The 24,026-nt window shown below is 44.1% G+C and overlaps 1 protein-coding gene and 1 long non-coding RNA gene across 2 annotated transcripts; one reads left to right on the top strand and one right to left on the bottom strand.

Annotated features, from left to right (window-relative positions):
* Positions 1-1,423: 1,423 nt before the first annotated feature.
* On the bottom strand, positions 1,424-23,022 carry NAPA (NSF attachment protein alpha). The gene is made up of 11 exons (XM_026689367.2): positions 22,798-23,022; positions 17,692-17,774; positions 17,174-17,290; positions 12,872-12,918; positions 12,215-12,292; positions 11,069-11,124; positions 9,284-9,368; positions 7,631-7,735; positions 6,928-6,996; positions 5,544-5,594; positions 1,424-4,197 (listed from the first exon to the last, which is right to left on the bottom strand). The coding sequence occupies exons 1-11, from the start codon at positions 22,899-22,901 to the stop codon at positions 4,096-4,098; spliced, it is 897 nt and encodes a 298-aa protein (XP_026545152.1). The 5' UTR covers positions 22,902-23,022; the 3' UTR covers positions 1,424-4,095.
* LOC148129977 (uncharacterized) lies at positions 8,449-20,700 on the top strand. Its single transcript, XR_015750550.1, has 2 exons — positions 8,449-8,647; positions 20,180-20,700. It is a non-coding gene; the product is annotated as an uncharacterized LOC148129977 (long non-coding RNA).
* Positions 23,023-24,026: the final 1,004 nt, after the last annotated feature.

The following is a 24,026-nucleotide window of genomic DNA, read 5'->3' as shown; positions in this document are numbered from 1 at the left end:
GTCGTGGAATATGCGCGTTTGACGGCAGCTAGGCAAGACGGTGACGTCATCTAACAACCAGGCTGGAATGTTTGACCCAGTTTTTGGCTTTGTTTTCATTCTAACCTGAAATGAAACTATTTTTTTAAAAAAACATAGGCTTCCTCGGGCAGCCCTTGTTCTTCCCGCACTTAATACACTGCCTCGTTTCCCACTTCGACGTTGCTTCATCACTGGAGGTTTTTAAGAAGAGGCTGCACAGCGGCTTGTCTGAAATAGGATAGGGGTCTTCAAACATGGCAGCTTTAAGACTGGTGGGCTTCAACTCCCAGAATTCCTCCTCCAGTCATGTTAGCTGAGGAATCCTGCCAAGTTTGAAGACCCTTGGGATAGGGTATTCCTGCTTGAGCAAGGGGTTGGACTAGAAGACCTCCAAGGCCCCTTCCAGCTCTATTCTGATGGATGGATGGATTGACTGTAGATATTGTAAGAGAGCCTAGGGCTAGGATCTTCCAACTTGGCAAGTTTAAGACTTCAACTCCCAGAATTCCTCAGCTAGCGTGACCGGAGGGAGAATTCTGGGAGTTGGAAGTCCACAAGTCTTAAAGCTGTCAAGTTTGAAGACCCCCTGGCCTATGGTGACCTCAAAGCAACATTTTAGAAAAACTGGATTTTTCTAAAGGACAGCAGCAGCATCGTGAGATTTTTGGACTCAACATACTTGGAAAGGTGTTTTGCCGTTTCAAAATATCTCGACAAACACAATGAATTTGTAGCCCATTAAAATTTATTTACATTCCACATTAGTCATTATGCCTTTAATAAAAATTTTAAGATCCCTGATCTCTTCTCCTGTTAATAACTTGACCTGTGCTTTCTCCCAATTACAGGTACTCCTCAACTTAGGACTACAATTGAGAGCAAAATTTCTGTTGTTAAGTGAAATATTTGTTACGCGGGTTTGGCCCCACTGCGATCTTTCTTGCCAGAGTTAAGGGAATCCTTGCAGTTGTTAAATTAGTAACACCGCTGTTAAGCGAATCTGACTTCCCCATTGACTTTGCTTGTCAGAAGGTTGCAAAAAAGTGATTGTGTGACACTGCAACTGTCATAAATGAGTCAGTTGTGTGTCTGAATTTTGATCACGTGACCAGGGGGATGCTGCAACGGTCATAAGTGTGAAAAACGGTCGTAAGTCCCTTTTTTCAGTTGCCGCTGTGACCTTGAAATGGTCACAACTTACAACTTGTAAGTTGAGAACTACACCTGGATTAGACCATCTGTTCATTTTTTTCTATTTTACCTGTCACCTTTACTTTAAATCCTAACCATCCCCAACCATTTGTGTTTCAGCCCTCTTCAGGACGTTTCGGTGGCTGTGTTTCTAACCAAAGGACGTGGTACAGAATCAAGGTATTCGCTTTCAAGGTAATACAAGATCTAGTTGGGAGTCACAAACGCCAGCTTTCATGCTTTTATTTCTAGTTTGTACTTTTAACAAGGCAAGAACAATTTACAAAAATTCTACTGGTCTAAATCACGCCGGGAGGCAGGTAATCCAGGTTATGCTTCTGTGAACACATCTTACTGTCTCTTCTAATCTGGCTGGTTTTACTACTTCCACATCACCTGGCCATTAGTTCTGTGACAAGAGGTGTTAAGCACAAGCAGCAGCAAATATGAGATGTTACGAATGGTTTATGACTTCAGAGCTATATAACGTTTGAAATAAAGCAAGCTCTGGAGTCAAGTCAAACGTGGACCGTTCCAGAAAGTCGTGGAATCGGGGCGTCAGTCCAATTCTTGTGAATTAGGGATAACTTATTTTAGCACGGACGAGTAAGACAAACTTTACTGTCATTTAGATAACATCTTTGAGGATTTGCAATATTAAGTATTGAATTGCTTAACATATGATGTGTAATAATTATAGTTATGGGCCTGTGTTTTGGCAAAGAATATTAACCTCCTTGCTTTAATATGCCCCCTCCCACTCCCCGAGACTGGCAGGTGCTGCCCTTCTCTGGAGAATATTAATGTGATGTAAATGTAATTGCTACAGAAAAATGTCCCTCTTCAATGAACACCAACTACTTCTTGGTGGAGTCCTTGTGGAAACCTCAAAGTCAGCCATGTTCAAGCTGCTTTCCTGTGGACTGCATGTCTTTTCATTTCTGACAATTGTCACCATTTTCCAGGTAGTTTTAATGGCTGGGTAGATACGCTGCTCAAAAAAGCACCCAGGTTTAGCAAAAGCTACTTCATTGCCAGCAGGGAAAAAAAGAAAGATTCCAATTAAGAAAGTGAAAATTCAATGCCCTGCGTAGAGAATTATGTAATTTAAAGTAACCTTGATTATTTTTTTAATATAGGGGCATGCTTATTTGTTATGCAACTTCAGAGGAGCTACAACTCTCACTCCTGTAAGCAGGATTTTTCATCCAAAATCTACTGCGGTCACAAAAATTTGTACACGGATACACAAATACACACACACAGAAGCAGCCAAATTCAAGCATGCGGGTGTATTTTTAGACAGGTAGAATCACAGCCAGTGTTCAGGAACTGGATCACAACTTAGAAGAACTGATGGGAAAGGGAATCAGAACTGGAATCCAGAAGGAAAGGGTGCAGGGAAGGACAAGGAGAGATGAGCCTGAAAACAAGCAAGACTTCTATAGAAGCAACAGAAATTTTAAAGTTAAAGGGGGGCTATCATCACACTCACGCTAAGGATGTTTCCACATGCAAAGTTGGGTGTTTTTTTTCTTTCTTTTTATTGTTTGTTGTGTGCAAGTTATTTCACTATTAGTTGTTTTCTGGTAGACATTTTGGAACATGCGACAGAATTTAAGTCCGCCTTCCAACAACGGAGTTAAGGAAACATTAAATATGAGAAACCTTCATGAAGATGCTAGATTACATGATAAAGCACTTTCTCTTAAAAGCAAAGACATGGGGAGGAAAAAAAATACGGCAGCTTTTATGACAATGTATACAGAACACTTGGCTGGAGAAATGCTCTTTTCAAACTAAGCCAGAAGGGAGAGGAAACCATGCGAGACGAGCGCTCAAGACAGCTTTGCACACAGCGCTTCTAAGTTTTAAATTAGGAGGGTTTTTTTGGCTACCTGCTGCATAGTTCAAGATTGATTTGCCTCTTGCCAAGGAGGGAGAGGAGACTGGATATCCTATATCGCTCTTGACATGGATATACAACGCCAGACTTCTGCACCAATCTCTAAAGGCGGGGTGTCCAATCTTGGCAACTTTTAAGACCTGTGGACTTCTGGCTGGCTGGGGAATTCTGGGAATTAAAACTCCACAAGTCATAAAAGTTGCCAAGGTTGGGCACTCCTGCTCTGAAGGGATAAACTGAGTTCATACACATAAATTCAAGATCATTCAGGCTGCAAGAAAGAAACATGGAATGAAGCAGGATTATTCCGTACAGCTCAAGGACAGCATTTGTGAGGGGGGGGGGGGTTCTGGGTTTTCCTGCCTTGTTTGAAACAAGGCAGGTGAGAGATGCTTCGCAAGCCCGGCTCCTTCATTTAGAGATCAGCGCCATTCTGCCCACCTTTAAAATATTAATTTTGGAAGGAGAAGGGTTGACCAAAACTCAAGGAATCTAGCCTTGCAATGCCTGGAACTGCTGCGGCCAAAAGGGGGGGGGAATGAGATGAAGCCACAAATATCAAAAGCTGTTCCTTCTGCGGTGAAGAAGAAGCCGTTCTCCGAATCAGTTTCCATTAAGATTTTGGGGAGAAGGAAAAGAGAATGGCACCATCAACAAAAACCAAACTTAAAAAAAGATGCTTTAAATATTAAACCATCAGCGAAACCATGGGGAGGAGGATGTAAATGCTGACTCAGGAAGCGAGGCTTGGAGGACTTCAAGTCTCTCCGGAGTAGTCCACAGGTGACGTATCCCAGCCCTGTTCACTGCAGCGCAAAAAGGCGGGATGAGAAAGGAAGGGAAAATGAAGAATTTGCCACTTGAGTCTAATTCCTTCGTGCCAAGACCCTCTTTTTTTTTCCCCCAGAGGTGATCCAGGCAGAGTTCTGCAAATAACGGGCCTGAGGATGGAGGGCAAGAGGGGTTGGTTTGTTTTTTTAACGCAGGTCTTCCTCTTCACCCTGTATGGTTTTCTTGATGCGCAGAAGCATGGTGGTCAGCCATTGGTCCAGGCGAGAGATTGAGTCGTATTCCTTCACCTGAGGGAGGGGGGGAAAAACATAACTGTAGCCAGGAATATTCTAAAGCCACACATGGCCTTCACAGAGAATTTAAATACAAGTAGTCCCTGACTTACAACCACAATTGAGTCCAACATTTCTGTTGCTGAGACAGTTAAGCGAGTTTTGCAACCTTTCTTGCCACAGCTCTTAAGTGAATCACTGCAGTTCTCAAATTGGTGACACCACTGTTAAGTGAAGCTGGCTTCCCCATTGATTTCGCTTTGTCAGGAGGCCGTACAAGGGGATCCCATAACCCTGGAACACTTGCAAACCATCATAAATATGAACCAGTCGCCAAGCGTCTGAATTCTGACCATGTGACCATGAGGATGCTGCAAATTATTATTTTCTTCAGTGCTGTTAACTTTGAACGGTTGCCGAATGAAAGGTTGTTAGGCTGAGGACTTGCTGTATTCCCACCCTCCCTAGTCAAATTCTCTTTCCAGATGAGCTTCCGGAATTCCAGGCAGTTTGCAGCCTCCCAGTCTGGCAGAATCATGGTAGACCCACTGCTGATGTCCCCTAGATCAGTGGTCGCCAACCAGTGGGCTGGGGACCACTGGTGGTCTGCGAGAAAATTTTGGTGGTCTGCAGAGAAATATCACCCCCAGTGCACCCCCCCCCCAAAGCAATTAATCCAGGCTGTGCGGGAACACAAGGCTGGCGTCGCTTGCATTGCAAACAACACGAGGTAGTGAGGGGAGGGGGGAAAAGGGTGGAGGGGGAGAACTTGCCCCACTTGCCCCACATGCCTCGCCTGGCCTGGCCACCAGGCTGCTTCTTTCTTCTTCTGCTTTTGGCTGCACGCAAGGAAAGCAGGAAAAGTCTTTTTTTCTCTCCCCCAAACTCCGCCAGAAATTAGTCTTTGGGGCCCTGCAAGGGCTCCTGCTCCAAGAGGCTGCGCCGGCACGACAAGTCTCACAAAGACTCATTTCTGGCAGAGTTTGGGGGAGAAAAAGAAAGACTTCTGCTGTTTCTGCTGCTTTCCTTGCATGAAGCCAAAAGCCTCTCTCTGCTCTTGAGAACGGAGCTGGAGACGGTATCCTGCGATCCCAAATAAAAAATGATTGATCAGTAGGAAAACGGGGTGGGGGATTTTCCTGCAGACATTTTGGGGGATATTTCCAGGGTCTCTGGTCCGTGGGATTTAAAATTATGAGTTTAAGAGATCCAAAAGGTTGGCGACCCCTGTCCTAGATATGTTGTATTTGATCTTCCATGATCGCATCATTGAAATCCCACATGTCCAGAAGGCACCAAGCTGGGTGAAAAAAAAATTGAACTGGACAGTAACGGAAAGGAGGAGGATAACCCAAACTTACTGATTCAGTGTAACTGTCAATATTCTGTTCCTCATGAGCATCCAGCAATTTCTAGGAAAGAAGACAGGAGAAGCATTGTTAGGTCAGTTTCCAAACAAAACAGTATTGACAGAGGGCAAGGTTCGGCCGTTGATGCAAGGGAGTTAGAAGACTCATTGGTTGGAGTACAGATGCCATACACTGGCCAAACAGCCTGTCCTTGCTCTTGTGGACATTGTAGTGTGGTCTTTGGTAGACCAACCTGATATAAATGATCAAAGGTAAAGGTTTCCCTGTCAGTCCCAAAGGTCTCTTTTTTCCCCCCCAAGAGGCAACTGGATTTTCTTGGTTTTCTTTGAAGTTGTTTTGCTTTTCATCCAAGAAGCTTCTTCAGCTGCAAATCCTTCCATTCCCCTCCATCCGGTCAGAGCTGAAGAAGCTCCTTCGATGAGAAGTGAAATGTCTTCAAAGAAAAAACAGAAAGTCCACTTGCCTCTTGGGGGGGGAGGGAGGAGGGGGAAAGCACCTTTGAGACAACCATGACGTGGATGACGGAGAATTTCCATCGGTATTTCCCTGTCAGTCACATCTGACTCTGGGGCATGGTGCTCATCTCCGTTTCTTTGCCGAGGGAACCAGCATTGCCCAAAGGCAATTTCCATGGTCATGTGGCCAGCATGACTATACGCCAGGGGTCCCCAAACTTGGCAACTTTTAAGACTTGTGGACTTAAACTCCCAGAATTCTCCAGCCAGCTGGGAGTTTGTCCACAAGTCTTAAAGTTGCCAAGTTTAGAACCTCCGCTACACGCCAAGGTACACAGAATGCTGTTACCTTCCCACCGAAGTGGTACCTATTAATCTACTGCTTCGAAATGCTAGGTGGGCAGAAGCCTGAGCAAGTAACAGGACTCGCCCCCTTGCGTGGAGCTCAGGTCTCAAACCTGGGCTGTTGGCTCTGCAGCTGACAAGCTCAGGTGTCTTTAACCACTGAACCGTCGTTGGCCGAAAAAGCATCTCGTCAGTTTAACCAGCCAAACATCTCCAGCCTTTTCTGGAAATCTAACCCATAGTGCCTAAAAACAATGCCATTATTGTACGGCTTAACACCTAGCTCCTCCTCCCCCCTTGCTGACTAATCTAATCTAATTTTACTTTCTGTACTTTTGAGACTGAAAATGTCTGCCTCCCACCAGGTGCATAAAATCAGTGAGACTGACCTGAAGAATAATATATGTGGGTATATGCATAATTTTGTATTTATTTATCTTGTTATGTTTATGTAGTCTATATTAGAGGTGGAAATCCTTTGAGTGCTGTATGCAATAAAATTTCATTTTAATATACATCAATTAGCGTACATTCAAAGTGACAATAAAGTTAGTCTAAGTCTAAGGACTACTCACTTTAACCAGTTTGCATTCTCTGGAATCTGAGAAAGCCGGGAACATTTCTTCGTACTTCTGTATAGCCAGCTGATTGAAGATGAAGGAAAAGAACGGAATCCCAGTTAGGAGCTGGGTGAATCCAAAGGCATAATAATGGTAAAGGACTTCAGGTTTTACAAAAGGTCAAACAGCAGGTAAGCCTTTTTGACTGCAATACCTCTCTCTTCCTGCATTAAAATACTGCACAGGTAATAATCGCGTTACTTTTAACTACAAGGTCTCAAGCCTTGACTCAGAAAATAAACTTTCTGCTTCTGTTCCCCCACCATCTGTCAGGCACAATGTGGTGAGTTCAGTTAGCTGTTTAATTGCTCAAGTTTATACATAGGAGTCTTCTCAGGCTGGCTGAACTGAGGGGCTACACTAGATAAGGTTCAAAGCCATTCCTTCTCCCACAATTATATATATATCTGCATTCCGTTTTACCTTATGCTGTTTTATCTTGCTCTTTTATCTTTACTCCATTTTATCTAGTCCCTTTTAGTCTATTTTTCCTCACTGTAGTCTATTTCAAGGCATTTCACTGTATCCTATCTTATCTCATTTTGCTGTATCTCAACTGTGGCTGCAACTCATACTTGGATATGGTCAGCTACCTCATCAGTAAAGAATACCGCAACGTTTTACAGCAGTTCTAGAAACAAAAGGACATTGTCCAAACCTTGGCATTGAGCATGTCAATGCAGAAATGACAGAGGGCCGCTTTGAAGAAGTATTCCTTCGCGCTGTATTTCAGCAAGGGACTATCCATGGCACTGGTTCCAACCTGGAGATGGTAGAAAAGAAGGAAATCAGGAAGGGGGATTTGTTTTGAAGGATTTAAAAAAAAAATGAAAGAAAATGATGTGGTACTTAGATCCTCATAGGTAGGATTCAGTACCTGCCACAAAAGAGATATATGAAGACACCTGGTTTGGTTTTCTTAAGAGAAGCCAGTAAATCTTACATATTGAGGAGTCCAAATATGGCAAATGCAGAGCAGAGAACTGGGAAGACGGCAGGGATATTGTAATTATATTAATATGTGTCATTAGTGTTTTTATTTATTTGTATCCCACTTTTATTATTTTTTACAAATAATTCAAGGTGGTGAATCTATTCAACACACTGCCCTCCTCCTATTTTCCCCACAACAACCACCCTGTGAGGTGAGGTGGGTTGGGTTGAGAGGGAAGGACTGACCCGAACTCACCTAGCTGGCTTTCATGATTAGGGTAGGACTTGAACTCACCATCTGCAGCTTTCTAACCTAACCGCTAGAACAAACTGGACTGCTGATCAATTAAACAGTTTTCTTGCAAATGTTTTATCCTTGCATAAACAAACCAATGACGTGATAAATGTGTTGCGCTGATTTGATTAGCAAAACCACATTCTCTAAAACTGAGAGCGGAAAACAGACAGGAATAGAACTAGCAAACAAGTCTTTTTGAGCAAAATACAGCATTTTAAAGACATGATTTTTTTTCCCCGTTCCAGTTTTTTAAAAATGCACTGAAGTCTTTGAATCATCCCCATTCCTCTGCTCCAAATTTGAAGGGGAAGATTCTGGAAAGGGGACGTGTTATTAGAATTGCTCTGTGAAGGGGCTCACAATGCCACAAGATACCAGGAACATCCCCAGAAAATCATGTACGATGGCTTCCTCTGAACCTAATGGAAGTTTTACGCAAAGAACGTAAGTTTCTAGCTCTTGTGGAGGCAAAATGGATGGAAGAGGAGGCTGGGGAAGGGTCCAGTAAGAAAGGTCAATTAAAGTTCTCCTGACATGTTGAGGGCTTGGCCATCCCTCACATTACATTATGGCTTTATGGCATCAGAGATTCTTTCAGTCTCTCATCATCTCTGTCGTAGAATCCGACACAGCACATGTGCTTCATGTCCCGTCTATTAAGCGATGTTCTCCCACAAGCTCTGAGGCAAGTTTGGTGTGTGTCCATTTGGCATTGACTGTCTGGGTTATGAAGTGTGTATGTTATGCTTATTCTTGTGTTTGTTTCTTGGGTTTGTCCTTTGATGTATATATTTTTCAATCAGCGTTGAGCTGGGCAGTCTTATAAATGAGGAAACTTATGAATTTCCTGACATTTAGCAAAAACAGAACTAATCACAATGTGTTTGTAGAAACCACAGAAGAGGCATCCCTGTTTCTCTTAACTCAAAATTCAGAGACCCTTGCCTTCATTAAAACTGGCAAATCTCAGCTCTGATAGATTCTTGGTTTCACACCTCTATTGTGGTTCAGTATGTTAAAGAGGTGCAGTTTTACGAGGGTTCAGTGGAAGGAGGGGAAAAAGAACAGAAGCAACGAGACCTGCTCATAGATTTCAATAGCTTTCTGGTACTGCTCCAGCTGAGCTGCATAGGTAGCCACTTTCAGCAAACATTTGTTGGCAGAGCTGCAGGAAGAAAAGAAAAGAAAAGAAAAAGGATTGGAGGCAATTGGACAAGGGAAGACCAGCAATTCCTCTTCCCCACCTGCCAACACAACCTCCATCATGCCCACCTGGGCAACATTAGTGGAACCCAAGACAAAATGCAAACATGACTTTAAAAAGTAGCTTGCATGGGAGACAGTTGCATTTTAACCAAGGCTTCTCTTGCTGGTCTAGAGAGACTAAGAGTAGAACTGCACCTCCCAAGGGCAAGCATCGAGATAACGTGTCTATAATGAAGATTTCCAGAAAGTGCTCCTAGCAACCAGGATCTCTGCTCTAAGCAGGAGCCAAGATCTTTTCAAACTTGAGTACTAGCCTGAGGGCGGAGGGTGACTTAAGAGGCATTTCTGATTTCTTAGGTCTTGAAGCGGCTGACTAAGCAATAATTCTTCCTCCATGGTAACTAAATTCAGAATAATCCATTCAGGCTAGATTACACATAAGGAGGTGGACCCTGGGTGTAAATAATTATGAAAAGTATGATGCCACCTTGGATGGCTGGTGGCCTGAAGACACCCCCACTGCCTTGTTAGCCTCCTAGCTTTTGAACTTGTAACCTGATTCGTTTTGACTTGTAACTTTTAACTTGTTTAACTCTGTTCCTAAGCTATGCTTTTTTATTTGTGTGTTTATATGGTTTTCATTAATTTGTTGTAAAATGCCCAGAGTCACTTAGGTGAGAGGAGCGGTGTAGAAATTTCTGGGAGTGATGAAGCTGCTCGTTCTGATTCCAGAGATAACGTATGGCTGAGGCACCAGTCAAGCTGTGATAATTTTGTCCACAGCTCCTATAGCAAAGGTCTTCAAACTTCAAGCTATGCTGGCTGGAGAATTCTGGGAGTTGAAGTCCACAAGTCTTAAAGTTGCCAAGTTTTGGGACCCCTGTCCTATAGCAATAGGAACAGGAACAGCACTTAAGACTTATAGACTGCTTCACAGCACTTTTACAGCCCTAAGCGGTTTACAAAGTCAGCCTCTTGCCCCCAACAATCTGGGTCCTCATTTTACCGAGCTCGGAAGGATAGAAGGCTGAGTCAACCTTGAGCCCGTCAGGATCGAACTGCTGGCAGTGGGCAGAATTAGCTTGCAATGCTGCATTCTAACCACTGCACCACTCTATGAAAAACCTTTGATGGAAATGTATACATCTGGGGCAGATTTCAAACGACTGCACCATATCTCCACCACTGCCCCCAAACAGACCAAGTCATTTTGGTCTAAGTTTATAGAAAACTGTATTTCAAACCTGCAGCAGCCATTCACATGGAGAAAGCAAAAAAATATATGGTCTAATAAGCAGTCAAAATAAGGCTGGATTCATAGTGTGAGCTTTAAGTCAGAGAAGTACAGCACATGCTTGTGAAAACGTGAAAGACCAGCCAAGCCAGAACCACATTCTCATTGCTTTCATATCCCCCAAAGCAGAGCTATGAGGAAATATTACTTTAACTTTGCTTCAGGGAATTGAATCACAAGATCAACTCAAAATATTATGTTAGCCTGCCATCAGTGGAACACAAAAGTCCTCTGGCCATTTCCAAAGCACATAAGCTGTCCATCCAGCTTCGATCCTTTTAAGCCAGTCTATTTTCTGACAAACAGGAATGGAACCATCCTAAAGCAGCCCAGAGCAGAAATGGAAACAGGAACGCCTGAATTACCTGTTTGATTCTTCACCTTTATAGTAATCTGCAGCTTGTTCGTAATGAGCAATTGCCTGGAAAGGAAGAAAAAAGGGAAATGGAAAGAAAACGGAGCAAACTTTTTCCTTAGCAAACTCTTCCAAGGAGTTCATAGCCAGTATTCCTTACACAATAGGACCTTGCATGCCAAAACTACTACACACACACACAGTTTTTTCCCTCATGCCATCACTCTGCCGAACACCTCATTCTCACAGTACTGTCTTATGCCTAAAAGTATTTATCCAGGCAGTAGGGCTGTGTTACTATTATCCTTCTCATCTTTTCTACTACCATCTCCTATTGGTACCTCATGATTATATTACCTTGTTGTTTGTATGTACACCAAGAGCTCGTGCACCAGAGACAAAATTCTTGTGTGTCTAATCACCCTTGGCTAGTGAAATACTGCATTCTATTTAATGGCCCTAGCCTTTCTCCATTTTGGCAGTTAATTGTAACTAGGTCATTTGCAATGGGAGACACGACTCTCTCGTCTTTCTAGTCAAAAGTTGCTCAAAACTTTCAAATGAACTTTTAGCTCCAACTGCAACTCTGACTGCAAACTGGTTTTAAAAAAAGCACTAAACCTAATTCCTGGAGCCCCACCAGTCCCCCTTCCCTGCCCACCCGCCAACTAAATGTAGTTTAGTTAAGTTTACTATACTTCACTTTATTGTCATTGCACCTCGTACAACGAAATCAAATACCATCTTCAGTGCTCATCATGACCATGAAAATAAACACACACATCCTTCACACTCTACACATTGAACCGAAAAACCCCAACACCACATCAACACTGCACTATACAGTAGAATTCAAAAGAGCTACTACCCCGGGATCCTTTGAAATTTGGGTGTTAACAAGAGGAGAATTGAAAATGAACTTTTCCAAAGTTCTCACAATCTCAGGGCAAAGCCGCCAGAGTCGCTGTTACAGTGAAAGGGGCAGCATATAAATTGAATGGATAAATAAATAGCACATCATCGTAGACTCAGGGAGAGAGGGAAAGACAGTGGGGCCTGGAATGCTAAGGTCCTTGGGGTCACGAAGAGTCGGACACAACCATTGTAAGCAAGCTTGTTGAGACAGGGTCTACATGACCCACCTGTTCAATCGTACCTTTTCAATGTCCACCAGCTCAGTCTCGTAGATCTCAGCTATGGTTATATGGTGCTTGGCTGCAATGGTGAAACGGCCCTGAAAAAGAAAAGCCAGGGAAATAGAATGAATCAGAAACCAACTTTTGGGAATAATTGGATGTCTGTGCCCCACCCGAGGCAGTGCTAATCCATGGGGGAACCTCCTCAGCTATATTGAAATCAGGAAATTATCCTGAACCTCCAGATTCTGTAAAGGTCATAAAATTAGGCACGGCTTATTTAATGACCACCTTGCTTAGCCACAGAATTTCTGATCCCGACTGTGGTCATAACTCAAGGACTACCTGTAGTTTCCTGCAAATTCTGCAGCAAGTAGCAAGAAGAGCCATCTACCTCTAATGGGGGTGTTTATTTCATCTATGGGCAATTCCAATGCACAAACCTTTGTCAGCATTATGACAGTACTATGCCATTGGTGTGTCAGCCATACACACACACCCCACACACATACCATTTGTGGTTCCTTGCTTGGGAACCATGTGTTTAAAAAACCCAGCACGGAACTCGTGAAAAGCCATCCTCTATGTGGGCTTGCGAAGTGAGTATTTTTTTCCCAAGCATAAAATATTCTGTTTTTAATTAAGAAGGGTGCTTCTGAATTATATGAGCCACTTACCATGTCTGTGTAGATCTCAATAGCTCTGAGGAGACAATTAATGGCCTCTATTAAAAAAAAAAACAGAAAAACAAAGTAAGCCATTTTAAATACAGTAACACGAAGAAACGAAGCCATTCATCAATGCAGCTCAGGCTAACCTCCCTGAAAGGAACAGAAGGCAGGAATATTTATAGCGTATTTTCTTTTCTTGGAGGAGATCAATAAGCACTTAAGGAAAAACTGCTGAGTTCTTCTTGGAACCGGGACAGAATATCTCGAGAATGGAAGAGACTTTCCCGCGTGGTATGCCATGCTTCCTGGAGTGAGAATAGGGCGTGAAGTTGGGCACCAGGCTGGGGTTAGGGACAGACCGAACTGCCAAGGACAAGCAACCACTGGAAGGGGTTCCAATTCTGCCATCACATGGCTGCGTGAAGAACTGCAACGTTTAACCTGTAAAGGACGTCCTCGATTTACAAGTTCGTTTAGTGACCGCTCAAATTTACTTGGGGGGGGGAGGATGACCCATGGCTGTTTTTTACAGTCGCAATTTTTGCAGCGTGCCCACAATCATGGGATCAAAATTTGGACGCTTGGCAACTGACTCCTATTTATGACTGTTGCTGTTTCCCTGGGCCACATGACCTTCAGACAAGCCAAGCCAGCGGGGAAGCCAGGTTCGCTTAACAAGCGTGTTACAGAGTTAAGGGGCGGCGACTCACTTAACAACCGAGGCAGGAAAGGTCGTAAAATGGGGCAAAAAATCACTTCAATTCTCATTGAACAACATAAATTTTGGGCTCAATTGTGGTCGTACGTCAAGGACTAACTGTACTGATATTCCGGAGAATTGGGCGACCTCAACTCCAGCTTTTAAAAATAACTGTCAGCATTCCAGAAAACCTCCACTCCAACCAATAACTCTCGAGACAGGCATCTTCTCAAAAGTTCTGTTTTTATTTGGAACTGGCACATCTGGGAAATCCCAAATCTGAAAGTTCCGGGCTTCCTTGCAATAAGTAAAAATTACAAATCCACCCCCTGCACCCATCATCACATCACATGCCCCAATCACCATCTGTTCCAGCTTGAGACGTCCTCTCACCCAGGTGCAGAGATAACATGACCTTGACTTAGAAAAAGAATGTTATTATGCCTAACCACATACGCTCCAAGAAATTCCCCCCTGCCATTTTCCCAGGCTCAAGAATGTGGCAGTGTGGGAGCATCTGGTCTCAATATGGCTTCCAAAGCTGACAATAACCCTTCCCTAGTCCTTCTGTTTTGAAGGGATGCTTGCTCCAAATACGAGACAAGTACCTTGGCTAACTCAAGCTTATCGTTATTTATTTTCAGGGTTAGCTGTGTAGCTGGGAGTCAAGCGACATGGGAATTACACATACATTTAATTTCCATCGCAATGGAGCACCTTGTAACTGGTAGAGGAAAATCAGCCTGGAAAAATAAAGAGTTGCACCTAATGCCAAAATATCAAAGCAAGCAGCAACACAGGGAGGGGAAAAAAACTTCGAGTAGACAACCACTGTTCCTCTTGGGCAGAAATCGGCAACCTTAACCACTTAAAGAGCCACAAAGGTCCTAACCAGAACCCACCCCCCATTCAATTCTGGAGCCAACCGGAGGTCTGGTTCCCTCACCATAGTTTCCTCCTAGCACGGTGTCCTTTTTCCTCTACCTGTCCTAACCAAAAGCCCTATCAATTGTGGAGCTGACCGGCAACAGGGAGCTGCAGCAGAGGAATGAAAGAGCCACATGCGGCTCTAGAGCCGCAGGTTGCTGACCCTTGCTCCTGGGCGACACCTCAAAAGACCTATATTTCCTGTTATATAAACTGGCATTATTCCAAGTATTTTTTTATCAAATTATAAGCAGGAGAAAGTTTCCACGTCCCACCTTTTCCTGCTCAAGAGAGGGAATCTTGTCAATGCCTCAAAGGAGTCCTCAGAGCATCCTAGCCTGTCCCTAACTCCAATACACTGTTTTAACAAGAGAATGAACTGACCGCTAAGGGCTTCCCAGAACCAGATTTCCCCTTCAAGATCCAAGCTCTGTCCAATCTCCAAGACAACACAACCGCATCCTAATTTGTTTTTCTTTGGAACGCCTGTTCCGTGTGGACAAGGACACACACACAGACACACACAGGGGGTACAGATTTGTAACTGACACTGTTTGGCTCCAAAGCATCAGAATTGTTTCCTTTACCAGACTCCGATCCCAGGAAAAGCCTTGCTTACTTTAAAACAAAAAACAAAAAAAAACCGAAAGGCGTCAAGCATCATATTAAAATCCTTGGAGAAACTTGGTACAACAGCTTGGATCGTCTCTTATTTCATCTCCCTCTCATGGCCGATAATCAGCTTCCAAGCCTCCAAAAAAGATTAAACAAATCCCTGGTGAGGATTAAATGTGTTTTTCTCCTCAAGTAACATTTTCATCTTTCCAATCTATTGTTTGAGCCACGAGAGCTACTGAAAACAGATCTCTTGATTCAATTGCCCACCGTTTTCTCATTGACAAGTGCTAGCAACAAGGTGCAAAAAAAAAGGACATCTCTTCCCAGAAACAGACTCAAAAGCAAGAAGTTGTGCCTAGACAAATTGTGGGTCAGTTTGTAGATCTTGCCAGGTGTTGCATTCGAGAGAGACCCCCTGCCCCCCCCGCCCGCAAAAAAGGTAAAATCTTCCTTGTAACCTTCTCCTAATCACAAAGGCTCTGGAGGGGAGGAAGATGGAGATTCATAACGCAAAGCTCAGATTTACTCTAAGCTATACAGAAAGCCAACTTCTGGGCAACCCAAGATCACCCAAGCCTTCCTAAACTTAAATGGTAGGACATTAAAATGAAGTGCGTGCATGGATTAGAATTAGGCATTTTGCAACAATGGGGAGGGTTGCTAAACTGCAACACTGCACCTAAAGGAAGGTATCTCTGTGTACCCTGTCAGGAGGTGAGCTGGCGAGTATTTGCTCTTTGGCATTCTAGCAACAAGCAGCTTGATGGCCCATTTAAAGGCAGATCAAGTCGGTTAAGGATTAAGAGGCAAAGTGTAGTCCACTAATGACATCGGATTAACAAAGCAGATACTCAAAAGTAGAGAATATTTGCAGTTTAGGGCTGAACTGTGAGGTCCTTGGTGCTCGGTGAACTTGGTGGATTTCTTGCAGATGTTTCATGACCCTACCAGGTAATATTATCAGTTGGTAGAGAGGAGGAGGAGGAGGACGACGGCGACAACTGTGGGGTTCTTGGTGCTCTCTGAACTTGCTGGTTTTCTTGCAAACATTTCATGACCCAACTAGGGAACATCATCAGTGCTATGTGATTATGCTACTACTGATGATGTTCCCTAGTTGGGTCATGAAATGTCTGCAACAAAAAACAAGGCTCAGAGAATACCAAGGATCCTGGATACTCAAAATAGTTTCATCCCCTATGATGTATTTAACCAGAATCCAACTCCTCATATTTTCTTATTTGAGCTGAACCAGGAAACCATGATTCACTGTCTCTCAAGAGAAGCCAGGGCCTTGAAGCTATATCCATAGGCCACGGAGATGACCTAACAACAGAAGGTACTGCACATCTGGATGGCAGGGTCATGCGTGACTTGGCCCCTGAAGCCGTTGTTTAGTTCAGTTCTTGCCTTCCCCCTCCTAGTCATGCTCGAAATGACCAAAAGGGGAATAACTATCAATAAGTCCACAGCTATGTTGACTTATTTGGGGGGTGGGGGTGGGTGGGTGAAAGGAAATATATATGTGTTGAAGCTTAAAGCATTGTTGGATATACTGCATGCTGGAAACTTACATACTGTAGATCAGGGAAGTCAAATTCAAGGCCTTGATGGCTCTATTCGGCCCCCAGGGGTGCTTAGATCTAGCCCGCAGGGCTGCCCTGGAAAGGACTGGCCTGCGGTGCCTCTGCCAGCGGAAACGGAGCTCAGGAGGGTCGTGCGTGGTCCTCCCGAGCTCGCTTTTCACTGGCAGAGGGTTGCAGGAATCCATCTTAGCTGAAAACGGAGCTCAGAAACAGAGTACTCGGGCCATCACAGGCGCCCCCGACATGAGAGATGTCGAACTGGCCACGCCCTCCCCGGCCACCCCCGCCAAGGTCAAACACAATCCTGATGTGGCCCCCAAAGAAATTGAGTTTGACACCCCTGCTGTAGATTAAACCGGTTTGCGTAGGTTGAGTGGACATGATGGGAGACATGAACGGATCATCCTCATGCCCCGAGGGGTAATCCTCTCTTATTCTGCTAAGGCTGCAGGAGGGCCTTACCCCTGTTTTACTTACCTTGAGGATCAGCCTTTTTGAAAGCATTGCCGGCGTCCACAAAGCTCATGGCTGCGTCATGCTTGTTCTGAAGCTGGAGGTGGAGCTGAGCCGCCTGACAGAATGCGTTCCCAGCAGCTGCGAGAGGAAGAAGAGAGTCGGGGGGGGAGGGGGGGAGAATGAAAGGCTAGGGACGTTTTAATAAACAACTTAAAAGTTGAAAACCAGGGCTAAATTCTGGAGAGTCTGTAGTTTATTCTCCTCTGCTAGAAACAAAAGGGTAGCAGGAAGGAAGATCCTTGGAATATATAATCTTAAATTACTTCGTTATCATTGCTATCAAATCTTAGGTTGTACAGCTCTTACTTAAAACTGCCACAGCTTTAGGCAGTGGCAATTCTACAGCCAATGAGGTTAGCGTGAATATTAGTCATTGTTCCATGAAACTAGCCAGAGCAGCATTTGCCCTGCCCTTCCCGGTTCTGTAAGGTTGTAAAGTATGCCACAGTGTGGGACACAGGATCAAGCAGGCTACATACCACTCCAGTTCTTGGCCATTTTGAACATATTAGCTGCTCTGGCATAGATATCGCAGGCTTCTTCAATCCTGGAGGAGCCACCTCTAGGGAGGAAAAGAATACAGTGCATTAGCAGAGAGCAGGTAGAATCATTTAGTTGCAAAAGTTTAGGACATGACTAGGCTGAGCCAGAGGGAGGGGTCAAACGTGTCATCAGTCTAGAGCCCCTTCGTGCCCACAAGAGATCTAAGTCCAGCCCACCTTGAATTCCATTGACTCTCATCTACTGCCAATTGGCTTTGACCGTCAGCAGCTCAGATTCTTATAGAGAGCTCAAACTTGCAATAAATATCTATGCCTGTTTGAACTGCCTAGAGATCTTCTGATTTCCCTGACGCTTCACAAGAAGTATCTAAAAAAACCCCACTCTTTCTCCATACTGAATGTCCATCAGTTGTAGCACTCAACATGTTGGCAAACAAAAGAAAGAATATACTTAAGTGTGTAGATAAACATCTACATGTTTATACCTTTTTGAATAAGAAGCTACTATTAGTCACATCATTCCAACAAAAACTCGGCATGCAATTAAATAATGGCATGGCCATAGGGGGCTCAAATACAGGCTGTGTATTTCACAACAAGGAACATGAATCAAAGAGAAGGCAAATATAGCTTTATTTCAATCCAGATAGTAATATAATGTATGAACAAAACGTCTAAAATATATCCCTTTATAAGACCTTAAACTGATTAAATTAGATCTGCATTTCACTTTCACAATGCTTAGAAAATACTAAAGCACACATCTTTGGAAACATCAAGTCTTCCTTTTTCCCCCTCTTAAAAATAAACTGTGTGCTACTGAATTGTATTAAACAGACTCCAACATAAATACTAAAAAATGGAGCTTTAGACTTATAGCACAATCAAGTCACACAACGTACTTTATTAGATTTTAGTGTTTCAGTTCAAACAGCATCAGCTACTTTTAAAACATACAACTTAAAAGCGCTAATGCTTTAACTGTGCCCACTACAGTTAAATATATTAAACTAGACCTCAAGATTGGCGCTCAGGAAAAATAGTTGATTCATATTTTCCAGAAACCACACACATATCTGCCACAAAAAGTTGCACCTGGCTATGCCAGCTCTGCTCTAATATGAGTTTGTTAGAAAGCTTAATTCTATCCTTTCATTCAAACATATTCCCTTCCAGAAAGCAATTTCCCTGCTCTGTCACTAGAAACCTACGGTTCATTTTCTTTGAGAATTACTTCCAGATGGCAGTCAGACTTTGCCAAATGGCAGAGTTTCAACCAAATAAAATCCAGGAAAAGAAAGTATTTTTAGTTAATGTTCTCTTGAAACATGAGAACAGAAGGGAAGAGGCCAAACTAAAGGGGCCAAGGAACATAGAAATAATATCTCAATGCATGTATTTTGAGATGTTAAATTTCTTCAGTCAGTTCTGAAAAATGTACAGAATCCAATTTGGGAGATTTCCAAGCCATAGTGGTTGGAAAGCTTCCAGCCTCTAAGGAAAGTTGAGTTGTCAGTCATGGCTTAGGTCAGAGACATGAGTGATAAATTCCAGAAAACATTTTAGCTGTTACCCAAGATACATGAAGTATGCGGACCTGGGAACAATTCACAGGGCTGGATGCAAAGAAGCATTTCAAATACAAAAAACCTCAGAAAATTTTGGATAATTAAATAGAGCTTAAAAAGTGGATCATTGTATATCCAACATATAAGCCAAAATGTTTTCTCAGACTACAATTCTGCACAACATTTTATCCTTGTAACTAAGGATAATTTCTTAAAGTAATCCAAAACACCGCCTGCCAAATAGTTAAGAGGACCTTCTCGCAACAAAGAAAACATGCTATTTTCTTATCTTTTCTGAAGCCAAGGTCATTTTTAACATGGAAGGGATTTATGTACTGCCTTATACTAGCCAGTCAGTGACATATAAACAAAATAAATGAGTATAACAGACAAATATTTTAATCCATACAATGCATTAGCTGCCCTCACGGGTCCAAAGCATTTAATCAAGCATGCATTTTTAAGTCCTTTAAAAGCAACACATTCCAATTTACATAGTTGGCATTTGCTACATATGCTGTGGAAATTGTCTCTTAGGATCTTATTAGTTTTGTAATGGACAGAAGGAATCTAGAGTAAGTTTGGCTGGACCACAAACCTTGGCCAATTTAGCAGTCAGAGTTCTTATCCCGGGAATTGCATTTTGCTATGAGGTATGTAGATAATTTCAATGGCCTCCTTTCATAGTATTTCCATAATTTTTCTGGGAGTAGAGATTTGTGAATTTAAGTACAAATCCCACCCAGTTACTACCAGTATGTGACCTTAATTGCCTCTGCGCACATAATTATTCCCAGCAAACCTAGCACAAAAAAAGCTAGGTGAGATCATTATTGCTTGCAGAGGAAGAATCTGGAATCTTTATAATCTATCACAGTTTCTCTACCTTCTTCCAGGTAACACACACCATCAATGCTGGCAAGAAGATGGAAACTAATCTACAATTATTGCTACACCAGGCTTTTATTCACAGCCTGGGGGGGGGGGGGAAATAAATGCCCATGTCCTGCTGCAGAAATGTGTGCCACCTCTCAAGTCCCAGACTGACATTATATATAATAGAAGGAATCAACCTTTGTCATATACCCTCCTTTGTCTCTTTGCCCATCTCCCACTTGGCAACAGTTGGTTGCGCTGCCTGTGGGAGGAAACAGACATACAATCTTTAAAAAAAAAAAATTGTTCTTCTACCTACTTACATCATGCTTTCAGGGGAAACAAAACAATTTCGTCTGAACTAGAGCCATTACTCAGGTGCATGAAGAAATAAACCTTAAGCAATTGGTTGGGAAATATTTTGCCCCACTTAACTGACCTACTTTTGACATAGGGCAACTATTAACCTCAGTGACTTGGTTAAGATATCTCTATTCTAAATTTGACTTCTGCATTAAACCACTCACTGTGTGAAGGCTCATTGTAGTATTGTGTGCGTTTCATTCGCCAGCTCTTTCTGATATGCAATGGGGCTTTCATTTGCTTGGTTTTGTAAGTGAGGGCTATTTTTTGTGTTCTATTATGCTGCCCAAAGTCGCCCTATTGGGGAGATGGGAGGCAGATAAATTTAACAAATACAATGTAATGTGCCTCACTTGCTTGTAAGCAATCCCTTCAATACTTAGAAGAATGTCCTTCCACGAAGATAAGCTGGATCAATGCAAATCTTGTGTGTGTGTCTAGCTTATTGTGATCTGCAAGCACCTAACACTACAGGTAGTCCTTGACTTACAACTACTCATTCAGCAACCATTGCAAGTTATGACAGCACTGAACGAGCGGTAGTTGCAAGCGGTCCTCCAAGTTCCAATTACTGTGGTGTCCTCATAGTTACACGATCATGACGACACAAGCGCTGGGCAATGGCCTCACACTTATGGCGGTTGCAGCCATTCATAATCACAGGATTGCCATCTGTGACATTCCTCGATGGCTTCCCACAAGAAGTCAATGGGAAAGCCAGCAGGGGAAGCTGCAAGTTAATCCCATGAATTGCTACCCCCATTTTTTCTCAAGGGGAGCCCTACTCCCAGCTCACTAGTGCCTGTCTGCAGCACCCCCACCTGTCAACAGCTCTCGCCAACCAGCTCACACTCCCTAGAGCCCACCCACCACCTCTGCAGGTTCATGGCATATGCCTGAAGCTCTTGCCAGCCCCCTGTGCTTCCCAGTGCCAAGAGCACCCTCCACATTCCTTGCCTGGAGCTCCCATCTCTTCCCACTTAACGAGCCACACAGTCCTGTAGTTATGATGGCAACCGGGACTGACGTCACTAACTGGAGTGGTCACATGAGGTTACACTTTACAACCATATCATTTAGCACCAGAAGATTTGGTCCCAATCACAATCATAACTGCCTGTAGAACAGGCTCAGCAGAATTTGAATTTTAGCCAAATGAAAATTCATGAAGGCAGAACAATGAATGACAAACTACACTGTTGTCCTCTAATAACATCATTCATACCTGTCATTCCTTAAGATTAAATTAGCATAGGAAATGCATCCTCTTTATGACCTCCTTCAATCCCGTTTTGCCAACCACTAAAATCTCATTTTTTTTATACTGGGTTTCAAATAAATAGCGCATTAAATCAGAATAGACTAGCTGTTCTACAGTGCTGAGCCCGGCTGCCTGCTCAATTTTTTTAACAATAATATTTCTACTGTCTTGACAGTAAAAAAAAATCCACTAGACCCATATTACTACTGAGACTCATACTTTACAACTTCTTTGAGTTCCTGGCAGTCTTGCCCACATATTTTCAGACAGTTGTTGATTGGGTACTTTATTATCTTTCAGCATCTTTTCTAGATCAGTATAAGAATAAGAAGAACTATGCCAAATCAAATAGCTAGCGAAGCCCACTCCTTCACAGTCCTCCTCCTGCTGCGGTGGTTCACTTAACAACGGTGGCAAGGGCGGTCGCAAAACGGTGGCAAAACTCCCTCAACTCGTTAAGGCTAGTAAGAACAACTACAATCACTCCATGCATACCCGAAAACACATGACTGGTTTCTCCCTAATTGTATGAGGACCATTTTCTATATTATGTTGTGTTGTTTGTTATAGATTAGCACCAGCAGGAGGAAAATCAATTTCGTTGTATATATGTACAATGATAATAAAGGTTGTTTTCTTCTTCTTCCTCTTGTTAACAAACCCCCTTCCTGCCTGGCCACACCTAAATTTGGGGGGGGGGCTCCCTTGTGGTCGTAAGTCGAGGACCGCCCGTACCAGAGTCCGCCCCAAAACCGTTTTCTGCCCTCAGCTCGGTCACACAAAATCCCCACCGCGAACCTGCCGAAGCGCCGCAAAGCAACAAGGCCCGACTTCCAGAGAACCGGGGCCCGCCTGACAGTTCGGCTGGACGCCTCGCAGGCCCAGGCCCGCTTCCGCCACCAGCCAGCCCTCCGTCCCCTCCTCTCCTGCGTCGTCGGTTCTTCCCGCCTGACAGGCCCCCCCCCCCCCTCCCCCTCAGGTTCCGGCGGCGGCGGCGGCGGCGCTGGGCCTTACCCGAAGAGCCCCGAGAAGAAGCCGTGGGAGCCGCGGATCTTCTTGTCCGCCTCGGCGAGCAGCTGCAGCGCCTCCTTCTCCTTGCCGCTGGTGTCCATCGCCATGGTCGGCGGAGAACGGGCCCGCGCCTCGCGAAGAAGCCGAAGCTGAGGGGGGGAGGGGAAACTAGAGGCCGGACGGACGAGCGCAACCGCTTCCCCTCACCGCGGTCTTTCTCCCTTCAGGATTGGGGGCGGGGGGGGAAGAGAAGAGACGTCGGCTGACGCCCCCACGTCGGCACGCACAGCCAATGGGCGGCGGCGGCGGCTGTAATTCCCGCCCTCCCATCGGCAGCGTCACCTAAGCCGCGCCCTCTGGGTCGCCGACGCACGCCCTCCGCTGGATTCTCCCTCACGTGACCCTAGGCCGTGCTGACTCACCAGCGTCACGTGAGGAGGCCGGCGACGTCCACCACAGCAAGGGAGGGCCGCTCGGGTGGTAGAGTCCAGGAGAGGGGGGAAGGTCCTGTTGGGCTGTACCATTATTTTTTTATTTACGGGGGAGGGAGTTGAAATCCAATGCATAGGCTCAAAGTAACTGGAACTGCGGACTTTCCAATGGGCGCTTGATCCGCAGCCAGATTGGTTATGGATGATGGGAGTTGTAGGCCAGGCCTTCCTCTTGGTGTACCCAGCCAGAAAGTTCTTGGTGGCTTGAAAAATCAGTGGAAAGAGCAGATTTTCCAGGCGCCAGATTTGCAAAATGCAAAATTGCAATAGTCTGGCCTTTCTTGATTTGCTCTAGTAAAGGATTGTGGCCATCTCAGGATCTTCTAGATCTAGGGGGAGGGGGGGTCTCCAAAGTTGGCAAATTTTTTTAAAGACTTGGGGACTTCAACTCCCAGAATTCCTCAGCCAGCATGACTGGGGAATTCTGGGAGTTGAAGTCCCCAAGTCTTAAAGTTGCCAAATTTGAAAATCCGTTATATCTCTTGTACAGGAAACCAGAATCCCAATTTCCATTTTCCAAATGATTTAAATCCAAGCATGCTGGCTGGGGAGTTGAAATCCACACATCCGAAACCTATCAAGATTGAAAAACACTGATCTAGCCCACTTGAACTGGCTGGACTTTTGGCCTAATCCAGAAAGATTCTTAAACTGTAAGCCACGGGTCTTCAACCTTGGCAAGTTTAAGACTTGTGGGCTTCAACTCCCAGAATTCCTGAGCTAACATGACTGGAGGAGGAA

The sequence above is a fragment of the Notechis scutatus genome, chromosome 8 (assembly GCF_049901735.1).
Source record: "Notechis scutatus isolate UNSWTSFEM ecotype Mainland chromosome 8, rNotScu1.2, whole genome shotgun sequence".
In the NCBI taxonomy this organism is placed as follows: domain Eukaryota; kingdom Metazoa; phylum Chordata; class Lepidosauria; order Squamata; family Elapidae; genus Notechis; species Notechis scutatus.
Note: the sequence above shows the minus strand (reverse complement) of the source record. Positions and strands in the feature narration are given on the sequence as shown.

What these genes read in the sequence shown, in the direction of transcription:
- NAPA (XM_026689367.2), bottom strand. Translation starts at nt 22,901, where the DNA reads ATGGCGATGGACACCAGCGGCAAGGAGAAGGAGGCGCTGCAGCTGCTC. An exon ending in AAAGGTGAAGAATCAAACAG is followed by an intron (nt 9,369 to 11,068) that starts GTAATTCAGGCG and finishes TTCTTCCTGCAG; the next exon opens with CTCTGCCAACAAATGTTTGC. An exon ending in GAGAATGCAAACTGGTTAAA is followed by an intron (nt 5,595 to 6,927) that starts GTGAGTAGTCCT and finishes CTTCTTTCCTAG; the next exon opens with AAATTGCTGGATGCTCATGA.